This window comes from Pyricularia pennisetigena, chromosome 3 (assembly GCF_004337985.1).
Source record: "Pyricularia pennisetigena strain Br36 chromosome 3, whole genome shotgun sequence".
Taxonomy (NCBI): domain Eukaryota; kingdom Fungi; phylum Ascomycota; class Sordariomycetes; order Magnaporthales; family Pyriculariaceae; genus Pyricularia; species Pyricularia pennisetigena.
In genome coordinates this window covers 7,723,412-7,736,620 of record NC_043742.1, presented here as the reverse complement: position 1 = coordinate 7,736,620, position 13,209 = coordinate 7,723,412, and the positions used below count along the sequence as shown (strand labels likewise).

Below are 13,209 nucleotides of genomic sequence, written 5' to 3'. Positions count from 1 at the left end.
CACAACCACCGACAAATGCCACACTCTCGGTGACATGGCAACAGCTCTCGTCAACAGGAGCAACCCGGCGTTGCCCGCCGTCCGACGCACCCTCGCAGCGGCTGCAGGAGCAACAGGCAGCGCAAACTCGACATCCACAACCAGCCTCGTCCTCGGCAGCCCCAGGCAACAACCGAATCGCCAACCGCGGAACCAACAACGACGTACCTTTCTCGATCAGGCCGGCTCCGATGCCTCCAAGGCGGTTTCGGCAGGCGCCGGTCCCGGTGGCCGCGGCGCAATCCCGACCTACTTTCAGCGCGAGCGCCTGCCGGCCAACACCATCGTCCGCTTCGTGCCGCAGCAGACGGCCTGGGTCGTGGAGCGCATGGGCAAGTTCCACCGCATCCTCGAGCCGGGCCTGGCCATCCTCGTCCCCTTCCTCGACCGCATCGCATACGTAAAGAGCCTCAAGGAGGTCGCCATCGAGATACCGAGCCAGAGCGCCATCACGGCCGATAACGTGACGCTCGAGCTGGACGGCGTGCTGTACACGCGCGTTTTTGATGCGTACAAGGCTAGGTTAGTATGCTTTTCTTTTTGTTTTTGTTCCTTTTGTCCTTGACAAAGTCATTTGCCCTGTGGCAAATCACGTCCATAAATGACCACCTCTTCCCTCCCCCCCAGGAACAACCCTCACTGACAAACCACCCACAGCTACGGCGTCGAGGACGCAGAGTACGCCATCTCGCAGCTGGCCCAGACGACGATGCGATCCGAGATCGGCCAGCTGACGCTCGACCACGTCCTCAAGGAGCGCGCGGCGCTCAACACCAACATCACGGCCGCCATCAACGAGGCCGCGCAGGCCTGGGGCGTGACGTGCCTCCGGTACGAGATCCGCGACATCCACGCCCCGACCGCCGTCGTCGAGGCCATGCACCGCCAGGTCACGGCCGAGCGGTCCAAGCGCGCCGAGATCCTCGACTCGGAGGGCCAGCGCCAGTCGGCCATCAACATCGCCGAGGGCCGCAAGCAATCCGTCATCCTGGCCTCCGAGGCCCTCAAGGCCGAGAAGATCAACCGCGCAGAGGGCGAGGCCGAGGCCATACTCCTCAAGGCCCGCGCCACCGCCCAGGGCATCGACCAGGTCGCCAGGAGCATGGCCGAGGGCAAGCAGGCCGCCCAGGGCGCCGTCAACCTGAGCGTCGCTGAGAAGTACGTCGAGGCCTTTGGCAAACTGGCCAAGGAGGGCACCGCCGTCGTCGTGCCGGGCAACGTGGGTGACATCGGCGGCATGATCGCCACCGCCTTGAGCGTCTACGGCAAGGTGGGCGCCGTGCAGGGCCAGGCCGCCAACGCCGGTGCCGTTGCCAAGGCTGAAGATGCCGATGCGTCATCGACGCCCGTGATTGCTGACGACGTCAAGGGTAGCATCGTTGCAGACTTTGACGAGGTAACCAAGAAGGACAGGTAAAAACATTTGATGAGAGGGAAATGCTCCTCCCGTCAGCCTTGCAGTGGAGTTTTGGCGCGAGGCCATAATCCTCTTCTGCGTGTAACAAACAGTTTCAATTGTCTCGTGTAGAAAATAGAAAGCGTCTTGAAAAGCGCTTCCCATCATCATTGTCGAAGCATATCAAGTACGGACACATGGACATGTCGAGCCTGGAAAAAAATAAAAATAAAAAATAACACACGCCATGTAATTCTACTCACTACTGCCGCCTGCTTTAAAAAGCAGTGCATGAATCAAAATTTGTCAACACCTGCGCGTTCTATACACTAAAGCCGTGAACATTACCCAAGAGACTGATGCTTGATTTACAACCCAAACTCTCCCCCAACAACCTCCAGCGCCTCTCCCACGAGACCCAGAACCTTGCCATCCCCAATGCGTCCCGCAACCCTTGCAGTCCCGACGAGCAGGGGATAAAGCCTCAGTAGATGTTTCCTCGTCTCACTCTCGACACCCTCCAGGTCCGGTATTGCGTCATTCTCGGATCGGAGTTCCACAAGGCCTTGGACCACCCGTGTCAGCTCCGCGCGCTCTCCGAGAGGTTGCGGCATGCGCCCACGCAGTGGCTGATCCGCGATGTATGCTCTCAGAGTGAGCGCACATCGGAGGATGAGATATGGGGCTGTCGTTCGGGCGAGTTGCACATGCTGGCCTGCTGTATCCCTGTCTCTGCTCGCAGAATCCTGCATCCCATCTCCCAGCCCATCGCTCTCTTTGCTGTCTGCAATACGCTGCGGCGGTTTGGCAAATCGAGGAGTCGGCGGCTGCACTACGATGGATGGCATATCCACTTCCTCATCCTTGACTTCAACCAATGCAAACAGCTCTTCCAGACAGACGCCCGCCATTTTGGCACGCCTAGTTCGCACCGGATCGATCGTCCGACCATCCCTGGCTTTTAGAACCATACCCAACCCACGCTGCACGTCGCATCCATTGTGTGACTGCATGACCTGGCTCTCAGCAGGTGTCAGCTCATGCATGATGGATGTCCGAAACAGTCCTTCTGCGAAAGCCTTTCTTGTCTTTTCGGCCACATCTTGTCCTCCCAATGCAGGCACGATAAGCTCGCGCAGCCGCTGGAACGAGTCCACGTCGAACATCTCATCCGCTTGCAAGTCTGAACTGTTTGGTGCAGAATCGCAGTCCGCGCTAATGATTCCATTAGAAATCTCGACAATGACATGCCATATGGCCTGTGCCTTTTCTCGGGGCACATCCTCAGCCGACGCGGCTTTCAGATGTGGTAACGTCGTCTCGAGAATAGCCAGGGTAGCCTCCGTCGCTTCGCGCCACGGCTGGATCGATTTGGTTACTACCCCAAAGCTGTACTTCATTACAATGGGACGCGCGAGGGCCTCGAGAGCAGCGTGGAAGGCACCACTTGCAAACATGTCAGCATCAGAAGCATTGCTGGTGACATGATAATGCAAGATGCGCATGCTCTCCTTGGACATAGCCACGTAGGTGCGCTTTTGAGTTGGTGTGTTGATCGTCCTGCTGGGATCGAAAGCAAAGGCCACAAACTCGGCTGTCTGGGAAATCATGGCCGAGGGAGCGCCGCCACTAATATCAGTGCGTACCGTCCGCAATACCTCGAGAATTTTTCCTTGCAGCGGCGTTAGGTATTCAATGTCACTGGCGTACGACCCAGGGGTGGCTTGGATCATCGCCTCACGCACCAGAGCCAGAAGACGTCGCACACGTTCGACGTCCAAGGTCTCATGGATGAGACGATACAGCTCCAAAAGCGCCTCTACCCATGAAACAAGGCACTTCTGGTTGTCTCCAGCTATCTGCTCAGGAGGAGGTACTGGGAGGCTACGAGACCAAAGATTCCAAGCAAGGTCGACAGCTTCCTTGTCAAACTTCTTGCGAGGGCCAGCCGCAACCTTGGACAGTATCCTTCCAAGACTGTTGAATGTGGCACTGTTGATTTCCAAGACGTTAAAGTCGAGCATGTTGGCAAAATGCTGAAGTAGGTCGCTCCATATGCTCTTGAAACCGCTGTGGCCAAGGAGAACTTCGAGGTAATTTGACAAGAGATCCGACACGCCATTGATTACGACGACGGCAGTGTCATCCCAGTCACTGCTTGCCATAGTTTTTGAATCCGGGTGGGCCGAGCCCAGTCGTGTCTGGATGAAGGTTAAGAGCCTAAAAATGACCGACTTGATGCATATAGACCATGCTTCTGGGCTGAGGCTACTTCCATAGGCGTGTATAATGCGCAAAAGTGTTTGGATAGCACCTATTTATCAAGTCAATACAATGAAATGGACATTTACTTTGCGAACAAAACTTACTGTTTCGTAGCTCCAGTCGTTGATCCGTTGTAACATTTGTTAACCTGAGTAGAAGCAGCATCCAGAGGGCAGCATCGGCTGCAGGATGTTTCGGGTCTGAAGCAAGGCCGACCAACGCAGAGTCGCCCGTGCCCTCTACCATGTCTTCTGTGATTGAAAGCGACTGGCTTTTGCTAGAAAGAAAATCGGATATGGCCCAGAAGAATGTTACAGTCTGAGGTGCCAGCCGTTAGCTTTGTACATTAAGGGATGTCGCGAATATCTTACCGTCAGAGCAACGTTCAGGTCATCATCCTGGGAGCAAAACTTAAAGAGAGTGTCAACCAGAAGCAAGAAGCACGAATTTGGCAAAGATGCCAGAAAGTCCGAGCATATTAGTTGCAGAGAGTCGAAAGAGGGCTTTATGAGCTTGATAGACCTGGTCATCAATGCTTCAGGGGGCTTGCTACTCTCGTCTTCGCCTTGAGCCGGCGAAAATCGGCGGCGCAAGAATATGCTGTCAATTATTTCGAATGTTATATCCCAACCGCTCAAGAGACTCTCCCCGCAGCTTTCCAGTATGCTTTTTAAGCCCTCTAGAATGATTTTGTGGATTTCAACGTCTGTGGAATGCGTAGCAACAGTAATTTCCCTGTTTGGCATTTGCAGTGGCAACAGCGAGTCGCGCAGTGCTTCGAACAGGCGAAGCTGAATTGCCCCCCTGACCTCATCTGGTGTCCCGGCTACTGCAGATACACACTCAAGGACAAAGCGAACAAGAATGTCGGCGGCACGCGACCGGACAGGGGCATTGACAGTCGCAGAGCTCAGTGTACCAATCAGCTCTGATACCAGTGGTGTCCAGCCCGAATCAGCCGGTGGGTATGTCAGAAGCCTTTCGAGATTGATCGAGGCAAGGTCGCCAAGCTTTGCCAATGCGAACTGATCTTGTTGGGTGGCTGCCGCCGACGGTGCTGAGATGCTCATGGAGCTCATAGTCCGTCTGTGGCGCTGTCCAGGTGTTCTGAGAGTGTCATTTCCGCTACTAGAAGCTGGAGACTCTGGGCGTGCTGCTGCAGGCGAGGCAGGCTCGTTTGGCTTGTCGAGCAAATCGCAGACTGCCTTGACAACCTCGACGAAAGACTTGTTGGAAAAGTCTACCGTGCTCTCGAATAGTCGCGATGCAGCAGTTTCCACGGCTTTGACCTCGGAATTGAAGTTTCCAAGTAAAGCCTGTGCTTCACTATCGGCTTGCTGATCAGGTGTCCTCGTGGCGGTTGGCACTCTGCCTGCCACTTTGCTTGACGCAAAGAGTACAAAGTCTGCTTGCTGTAGAGTCTCCAACAGTATTCGCCATGATTCTTCAAGTGTGGGGCCCAAAGCGATACCAAGATTCAGCAAAGCTCTCAAGCAGAGCATGTTTCTCGTGTTCAGTGTAGCCGGTCCGACATCTACTACCGACCCCTGTCTTGGTCTGTCAGGATTTTGGAGACTATCGGAGCTGAGAATGCCTCGTGCGTTACCCAGAAGGCTGTTTGCAGAATCAGAACCGGTGGGTGTTTGTGGCCGAGCACCTGAACCATTCAAGCAAGCGGTCAAAACATTTGGTGGTACTGCAGCCTTTCCAAGGGTCGTTAAAAATGCATCCCTGGGAGTCGTTAACTGTAAGAGACCGGCCACGTGTGCAAACTTTTGAAATGCTCGCACAAGACCGTGATAGTATTCGGAATCGAGGGCTGATGTTAGGAATGTGGAACATGTGGCCAAGATGGCTGGCCAGCATTCTTCCACAATATTTGCGCAGATTTTGATGTCGGCGTGGAGAGGATGTTCCTCGAGTAAAAGAGGATTGACTGGCACAGGATTCCTCTTATAAGAAGATGTTCTCTCAAGGGCCCCCTTGCTTGGAGTGCCCATGGTTTCTTCCGCCGGTGGTGCCGGTGAGTTTCTACCACTTCCTGCTCCGGTGTCGGTCTTGGGTCCCCGTCTTTTGCTCCGGTCAGCAATGGTGAGTGGGAGGATGAATTTGGCCAGACCTTCGGATAACGACGTGATGCATGCCAAAGTGAGGCTGTAGATGTATGATTCGGGTATGGAGGGTGGCTCAGTTTTATCCAGCTGGTCGATGCACGGAACCCTGACTGAACTCCATTGTGTACTGATGCCCGTGTTGTATCCCTCAGAGCCGGCGGGCCCGCTGATTATGCCACCGACACCAGCAGCGTCCAGCATGGCCTGGTCGGTCGCCGCCCCAATGCTAGAGTATGGGTTTGCCACAGGGATGGTAGACTGTTGACCCAGACCTATGATGTTGGGTTTCTCGGTGCTGACACGAACAAAGGTAGCCATGAGATTTTTCAGTACTTTCTGCTGGCCGTCACGTGCATCAAAAAGCGAGTAGACTTTCCGGAGCAGACCAGCATCGGAGAAGATGCCTCTGAAAACCTCCATACACAAGGAGCGCTTCCATGTAAGAGTTTCCTGGTCAAGGAGTCGCGTAAGAATATCAAGAGCTTCGCCACACTCGGAAGGTAACAAGGTGAGATGTCTTCGCAGGATGGTGTAGAGTATCCGGAGAAACCTGACGGTGGTAGGAAAATTCAACTTCGCCGCAAGAGACTGGACGATAAATGGCATCACCCGGGTCTGCAGGATATAGGCCTGTTCCGGGTGGCTGCTGATAGTACTGGCATGGTTTGTCAAGACAGACTCGATAAGCTCCAGGCCAAAGGTTTGCGGGAGACCGGTAAACCGGAGATACTCAGGCCGCTGAGACTCGGTCAAAAGGCAGAGATCGTTGAATACTCGATACGCATCCATCGCAGCTGGTTTAAGCGATACGACGCCGCCCTCGGTGGGCGCCTCACCCACTGTTGGGCCATCAGGTGTTTCTCCTATCAAAGAGTTTGTCAGAAGCGCAGGGTTATCAGGAATAGTGGCTAGCCGAGACTCACTATCTTCTGTGACAACCTTGTCAAAAACGGTAACGACAAGCTGCTGCAGGGTCGCCGCAGATGTATTGTTTACAATAGCATTCTTGCTGGACTGCAGAATGAAGCAGATGTTCAAGGCTGTGACCAAGAGCTCGCCTCGAATGTCACTGGAGTAATTCTGCAGCAAAGATGGTAGTGCCTGAAGGATCTTGAGTTGGACATCTAGCCCTGCCGAAGTAGCCCCTTGCAATGCCTCTAGGACCTGGTTCAACCTCGGTCTCGGTAGGGCCTTGGAGACGATGAGTCTCTGTAGACAGACAATGGCGATGCCCGTGAACTTGGCATTTTTGGTACCGCAAGCAATAATAAACGGATTGGCAAAGCTGGTTTTCTGCGTCAACTCTGTATCATCCAGTGTAGTTGTGGTTAGTCTATACTTCATCATCGTCAGGGGTGTCCAAAAGAAAGCAAATAGAGCACGTGACCAACCTGGACCAAGTTGAGCTTCGGAGGAAATGTTCAAGCTCTTCAGCTCCTCCAGTGACCTTTCTGCTGCCTATTGGACACAAAGAGCCATGATAAGTTGGAGGTCCAAAAGTCTAGGTAGACAAGCGGAAGTGCACATACTTGTCGAAGGTCGTTGTGCTTCCTCTTGCTCTCCTGAATGAGGTTGGTGAGCTCTGTAGCGAGGAGCTGTGCCGTCATCTTGGTAGTAACAATGGAATCAGACCCGTCGACATCATAGCCTGGATCTTTCGTCTACAGTCAATCACAAGCTGCAAAAGCCTTCAGGGCCATGTACGATTGTCAATAGCTGTTCCGTGAATGATAGAACGGGCGTCTAAGAAGAATCCTATGCCGTTAGGACCATCAAAGCAGCCGCTCCGCTGCCTGTTCTAGTGTCACGACACGTCGCACTGATACCCTTGCACGTACCAGGGAGCAACGAGCGCCAAGACCAGATCCTGGAAACGTTGGATGACAAAGCGCGGCAGAATATCCACCGCCTTGGGACAACCCCACTTTGTTCGTCATTGGGCGCAGCTTGTACTGTCCCCGCGTTGACTTTCAAGGGAAGATGAAGGAAACTCTGGTGAGCAAACCTCGCGTCAACCGAAAGTCGCCAGTACTGTGTCGGCGCTCATCCAGCCGCAAACTCATTTTGCTGCATGATTATGCTCTGATCTTATACCACTGAAACGCAGCCACCACGTATTTTGCACTCGACAACCATGGCGAAAGCTGTTCAACCCCGCATATTTATTCTGCTCGACGAGCTGGCAGCATTTGAGGCTGTAGAAGGACCAAGTATGCAAATTTATGGTTCCCAAGAACTACGTTAGGTAACAGCTGACAGATTGCTCTCCTGAACTTAGCTGCTGTTTCCGCCGGGCGACCTTCCAACGATGAAGACCAGGACCTACACACATGGGTGGGCACGATTATCGGCCCTTCAGTGGTACGCGATACCTTTGCCCGAGACTGCGATAATTAGGCGGTCCAGGAAGCCAATGCGACTTGCTCGACTGGCTAACATTCGCATATAGATTGTCGGCGGAAGGAACCAGAGCAACTTTTGCGACAGAATCTACAGCTTGAAGTTATACTGTAGCGACAAATACCCATACGAGCCACCTACCATACACTTTATTAACAAGATCAACCTACCTGGCGTTGACCCGACCGATGGTCGTGTAGACCCTTCCAAGTTCAATCTTTTGAAGGAGTGGACTGCCACTGGCAATCCCCAGCAGCACCTGAAATTTTCCATCTCTAGCGCGCTTTACGAACTGCGAACGTACGTGCCCTTCAGCTCCGTCAACGACCTATCCCTCGCATCCTGATTCTGACGTCCTACATTATGTTATAGATACATGCAAAGGAACTATCAACTCCCGCAAGAAGAGGAAAACGCCGTCTACGACTGCTACAAAGACAACCGCTAGCAATATTCGGGATGAGGGGTTAATAGAGCGTTCGTCGGCTCGTTATTCAAGGATAACGCCAGTCATGAAGTATTGAAACACGATAACAGTTCGAGCGTTGGCCATTGTCGAGAACGGATAGGACTAAGCCATGATAGACATGACTATTGGCATTGGGAGAAGTAAGATGGCTGGGATGCGGGTCTTGAGAGCCTTCACTTACCGATGCAATTGAAGTCGCCATAGCACAGAATAGATGTAAAGAAGCGACATTTTGCTGGTATATGCGCCTTGGATGTTACCTTTGATACCCGTGCAGCAGAATGGGATAATCCGATGTGATGTGAGTTGCAAGGCTCAAGTTCGAACAGCATTTGGTAGCTGAAGCTTGGCATACTAGATTAGCTTTGTTAGTTACGATGGTAATTGTGAGGTATCCACCGATAATTCCTTTCGCGCATCGGGTATCTCATGGGCTACTTCTACCTACCCTGTCACCCTTCTTATCAGCAGAATCATTTTGCGCGTGTCAATCATTTCGGGTCGTCTCCCAAAATCCCAGGTCACATGACTGCCCCACCCCCAAATGCATAGAGGCCCGTGCATCAAAGAGCTCCGCCAGAGCTCCCGCGACAGGAGGAGAAAAAAAAAAATTCGGACCGGGAAATTTTGGTCGCGAGAACCTCAATTTGTGTTACCATTGAGGACAACTTTCGACGACAATCGAAGCGCGCAAAGCCGGCGCTAAATCCACCAAAACAATGGCCAACGTCAATTATCTTTTACACGAGACCCCAGCCGGTTATGCCATCTTTGAGGTGGTTCACCAGGCCGACTCGGTCGGTCTGAGGCTAAAGGAGGTTCAGGACTCGATGGCGGACCTTGCCAAGTTTGGCAAGATGGTCAAGCTGGTCAACTGGTCACCATGGCCGTGAGTAAACCGGACATAAGCCTGGAACTAGATGGCTTTCCTACACCTCATGATTGCCCCTGCTGACTTCCCTCCAGTGAATTCCACGAGGGTCTGGAGAACATGAACGAGATCTCGGAAGGTCTCGTCACCGACTTCCTCAAGAACGCGCTCGAGCTCGCCCTGCCCAAGACCAGCGGAAAGAAGTCCAAGGTCGTTCTAGGCGTCTCGGACAAGAAGCTCGCAGGCGAGATCAGCTCTCTCTTCCCCGGTGTCGAATGCGAGACCATGGACACGTCCGAGGTTGTAGCCGACCTGTTGAGGGGTATCAGGACACACGCCGAGAAGCTGCTCAAGTCGCTGCACGAGGGCGACATCCTGAGGGGTAGCTTGGGTCTTGGTCACGCCTACTCGCGTAACAAGGTCAAGTTCAACGTCCACCGCAACGACAACCACATCATCCAACAAATCGCTACCCTCGACGCCCTTGACAAGGGAATCAACGCCGGCTGCATGCGCGTAAGGGAATGGTACGGCTGGCACTTTCCCGAACTCATCAAGATTGTCTCGGACAACGTCACCTACGCTAGGTTGGTGCTTTTGATTGGCAACAAGAAGGAGTTGGACGACAGCAAGTTGCACGACATCGCTGCCGTGCTCGACGAGGATGGAGAAAAGGCCCAGGCCATCATCGACGCCGCCAAGGTTTCCATGGGTCAGGACATCTCCGAACCCGACGTCGAGATGGTCAAGTCTTTCGCCACCAGCGTCAGCAAGATGGCCGCCTACCGCAAGGTCCTCGCCGAGTCCCTCGACAGCAAGATGGGCATTGTTGCACCCAACCTGCAATGCATTCTCGGCACTCCTGTTGCAGCCCGCCTCATTTCGCACGCTGGCTCGCTCACCAACCTTTCCAAGTACCCGGCCTCGACGCTGCAGATTCTCGGTGCCGAAAAGGCCCTGTTCCGCGCCCTCAAGACCAAAGGCAACACGCCCAAGTATGGCCTGATCTACCAGAGCTCTTTCATCAGCCGCGCCAGCGCCAGGCAAAAGGGCCGCATCTCGCGCTTCCTTGCCAATAAGTGCAGTATCGCATCCAGGATCGACAACTTTTCCGAGCAGCCCAGCTCTCGCTTCGGAGAGGCCCTCCGTCAGCAGCTCGAGGACCGTCTCGAGTTCTACAACTCGGGCAAGAAGCCGCAGAAGAACATTGATGCCATGCAGGAGGCCATGAAGAAGGTTCTCGAGGACGGTGGCAACATGGACGTCGACACGGAGATGCTGGACCCCAACCACGCCTCGCACGTCTCCGCTTCGGCCGATGCGCCCAAGAAGGATAAGAAGGAAAAGAAAGACAAGAAGGAGAAGAAGGACAAGAAGCGCAAGTCAATGGACGTGGCCGACGCTATGGAGATTGATGGTGGCGAGAAGAAGAAGAAGAAGAAGAGAAAGTCCGAGGTCGCCGCATAATTTCAGACCGGATGCGACTGTCTAATATTTTGCTGCTCCCCCGTCTTTGTCTTTGGTTTTCTCTGCGCTTGTCATCTCTTGATGTTTGCCTTGTTCAGTATTAGGAGTTCTCATGGGAAAAGGTCTTTTTTTGGGTTCCGGTGTTCAGGTCTACTTTACGTTTCTCCATGTATCATACCCATCGCATCTCGGTACAAAAGATGGCATGAAGACATAAGTTTCACAGATGGTGTTGGTTGTTCGGGTTTCTAATCCGACCTGTTCAGACGTATCCTCTCTTCATGATTCTCGTTGGATGCGTACAATTCGTTATCTAACCAGCTGTGTTTGCGAAATATGTGCCACAATGAAACGGACAAGTCTTTTTCAAACAAGGCGAAAAGGGGGTCGCAGTTTGGTCATGCACCTTCACTGCCAAACTCCTCTGTCCATTCTGCATTCTTCTTCAAGTCGTCCTGCGAAACGGTGGGCCGTGTGCTCTTGATGGCTCGCTCCATGTCCTTGTATGTGACGAGGGGCTCGACCAACGGTTTTCCTTCTAACTGCCAGAGGGTCAATTCTACCGCCTCTGGATCGCCTGGTGAGCAGGCGGCATATTTCTCGACACCGTCATGTATGATCTGTAAGTGGTTCTTGTGTCAGCTTTTTGTAGGGGTTTTTTTTTTAAAAAAAAAAAAAAAAAAAGGGAGGGGGCGGAGCAAGAGAAGTGCTCTCCCCTTAAGAGTGAAGTCGAAAAAGTAATATACCGTTTTGAAGTGTGTCGCCATCTGCATCTTCCTGACCGGTTCCATCAGTGCGTCATTTACCACGTTCGAAATGTCACTGCCAGAGTACCCCTCAGCCAGCTGGGCGAGCTGTCGGTATTCTTCGTTGGTCAAGCTCGAGGGGGTGTCGCCGACGGCGAGCTTGAACATGGTTGTTCTTGCCGCGACGTCGGGGAGGCTGATGTGGACACGGCGCTGGAAACGCCTGCGGATGGCCGAGTCGAGCTGCCACGGTATATTTGTCGCTCCCAGGACGAGGACGCCCTCGCTATCCTTGCCGACACCGTCCATCTGCACCAGCATCTCGGTCTTGATTCGCCTGCTCGCTTCAGACTCGCCCTCGCCACGGGCTCCGCAGAGGGCATCAACCTCGTCGATGAAGATGATGGATGGTTTGTTCTCTCTCGCCATTGCGAAGAGCTGCTTGACTAATCTGCGTGATGGAGCGTGTTTGCGCTTTAGTGAGGTTTCGTGTGCAGCATGTCTCTCTCTTTCTACAACGACCCAGAAACCTACCTTTCACTCTCTCCCATCCACTTGCTCACCAGATCCGAACTGCTTACGCTGAAGAACGTACTCTTGGCCTCGGTGGCAACCGCCTTTGCCAGATAACTCTTACCCGTCCCCGGCGGTCCATACAAGAGAATGCCCTTCCACGGCTTCCTCTTACCAGAGAAGAAGCTGGGAAACTTGATGGGTAGAAGAACTGCCTCCTTCAATGATTCCTTGGCGCTCTCGAGACCCGCGACGTCCTCCCACTTCACATTGGGCCTCTCCTGGAGGACCACACCCTCCAGCGCATTCCGCAACTTCTTGCTGTCATCGTCCTGTCCGTTGTTCGCGATAGCGCCGTTGGATTGTCCATTTGTCCCTTCCTTCTTTGCCTTCTCGGCGTCGAGATGCGCCTTTAGTTTCTCGGCGCGCATCAGATATTCGGTTATCTTTCGACGCAACGCGACACGGGTTCCTTCGGGGGTGTCATCGCGCTTGACTGCCTTCATGAGATCTTCGCATCCGGTCATATAGTTGTCGAATGCTTGCTGATATTGGGCCGCCTCGTCGAACTTGACAGCCGACGTGATCTTGTTGATTCCATCTTCGGAAAGGGTGATCCAAGTCGTCGGCATGGTGGTGCAATTTCCCCACCCAGGGTTACCGGGGACAGCTCAATTCCTGCGCCGTGTAGCTGATGACTATTCGCAGAGATGTTGCTGCCTTGTGCTGGCGGCGTCGGTAGAAGCAAAGGGAGGAAGAGGATATGTGTGAGGAGTCAAGCGGCGCGGGGTTCGCTGGGGGGTAGCAAGGATGCGGCTTTGTGGTCGATAAGGATGTCCAACTGACAAGAATCGCAGCCACATCGAGAGATCCGAGGCGTGTTCCGGAGTCGAGGGAAGATGCGGGCAATGTGTTCTCCTGTCAGCGCT

General features: G+C 53.5%; 5 protein-coding genes across 5 annotated transcripts; 3 read left to right on the top strand and 2 right to left on the bottom strand.

The window, feature by feature from the left end:
- Positions 1–34: 34 nt before the first annotated feature.
- On the top strand, positions 35–1,456 carry PpBr36_03861 (uncharacterized protein; the record flags this gene model as incomplete). Its single annotated transcript, XM_029891030.1, has 2 exons — positions 35–561; positions 697–1,456. 2 exons carry the CDS (start codon positions 35–37, stop codon positions 1,454–1,456), a joined length of 1,287 nt encoding a protein of 428 aa, XP_029753037.1.
- Positions 1,457–1,803: 347 nt separating this feature from the next.
- On the bottom strand, positions 1,804–7,421 carry PpBr36_03860 (uncharacterized protein; the record flags this gene model as incomplete). The annotated part of the gene is made up of 5 exons (XM_029891029.1): positions 1,804–3,749; positions 3,805–4,018; positions 4,072–7,118; positions 7,206–7,272; positions 7,344–7,421. 5 exons carry the CDS (start codon positions 7,419–7,421, stop codon positions 1,804–1,806), a joined length of 5,352 nt encoding a protein of 1,783 aa, XP_029753038.1.
- A 527-nt stretch (positions 7,422–7,948) lies between these two features.
- On the top strand, positions 7,949–8,662 carry PpBr36_03859 (uncharacterized protein; the record flags this gene model as incomplete). The annotated part of the gene is made up of 4 exons (XM_029891028.1): positions 7,949–8,024; positions 8,093–8,175; positions 8,264–8,514; positions 8,587–8,662. The coding sequence occupies 4 exons, from the start codon at positions 7,949–7,951 to the stop codon at positions 8,660–8,662; spliced, it is 486 nt and encodes a 161-aa protein (XP_029753813.1).
- A 740-nt stretch (positions 8,663–9,402) lies between these two features.
- On the top strand, positions 9,403–11,021 carry PpBr36_03858 (uncharacterized protein; the record flags this gene model as incomplete). The annotated part of the gene is made up of 2 exons (XM_029891027.1): positions 9,403–9,572; positions 9,650–11,021. The coding sequence occupies 2 exons, from the start codon at positions 9,403–9,405 to the stop codon at positions 11,019–11,021; spliced, it is 1,542 nt and encodes a 513-aa protein (XP_029753812.1).
- Positions 11,022–11,419: 398 nt separating this feature from the next.
- On the bottom strand, positions 11,420–12,912 carry PpBr36_03857 (uncharacterized protein; the record flags this gene model as incomplete). Its single annotated transcript, XM_029891026.1, has 3 exons — positions 11,420–11,641; positions 11,768–12,218; positions 12,302–12,912. The coding sequence occupies 3 exons, from the start codon at positions 12,910–12,912 to the stop codon at positions 11,420–11,422; spliced, it is 1,284 nt and encodes a 427-aa protein (XP_029753807.1).
- Between the last annotated feature and the right edge of the window lie 297 nt (positions 12,913–13,209).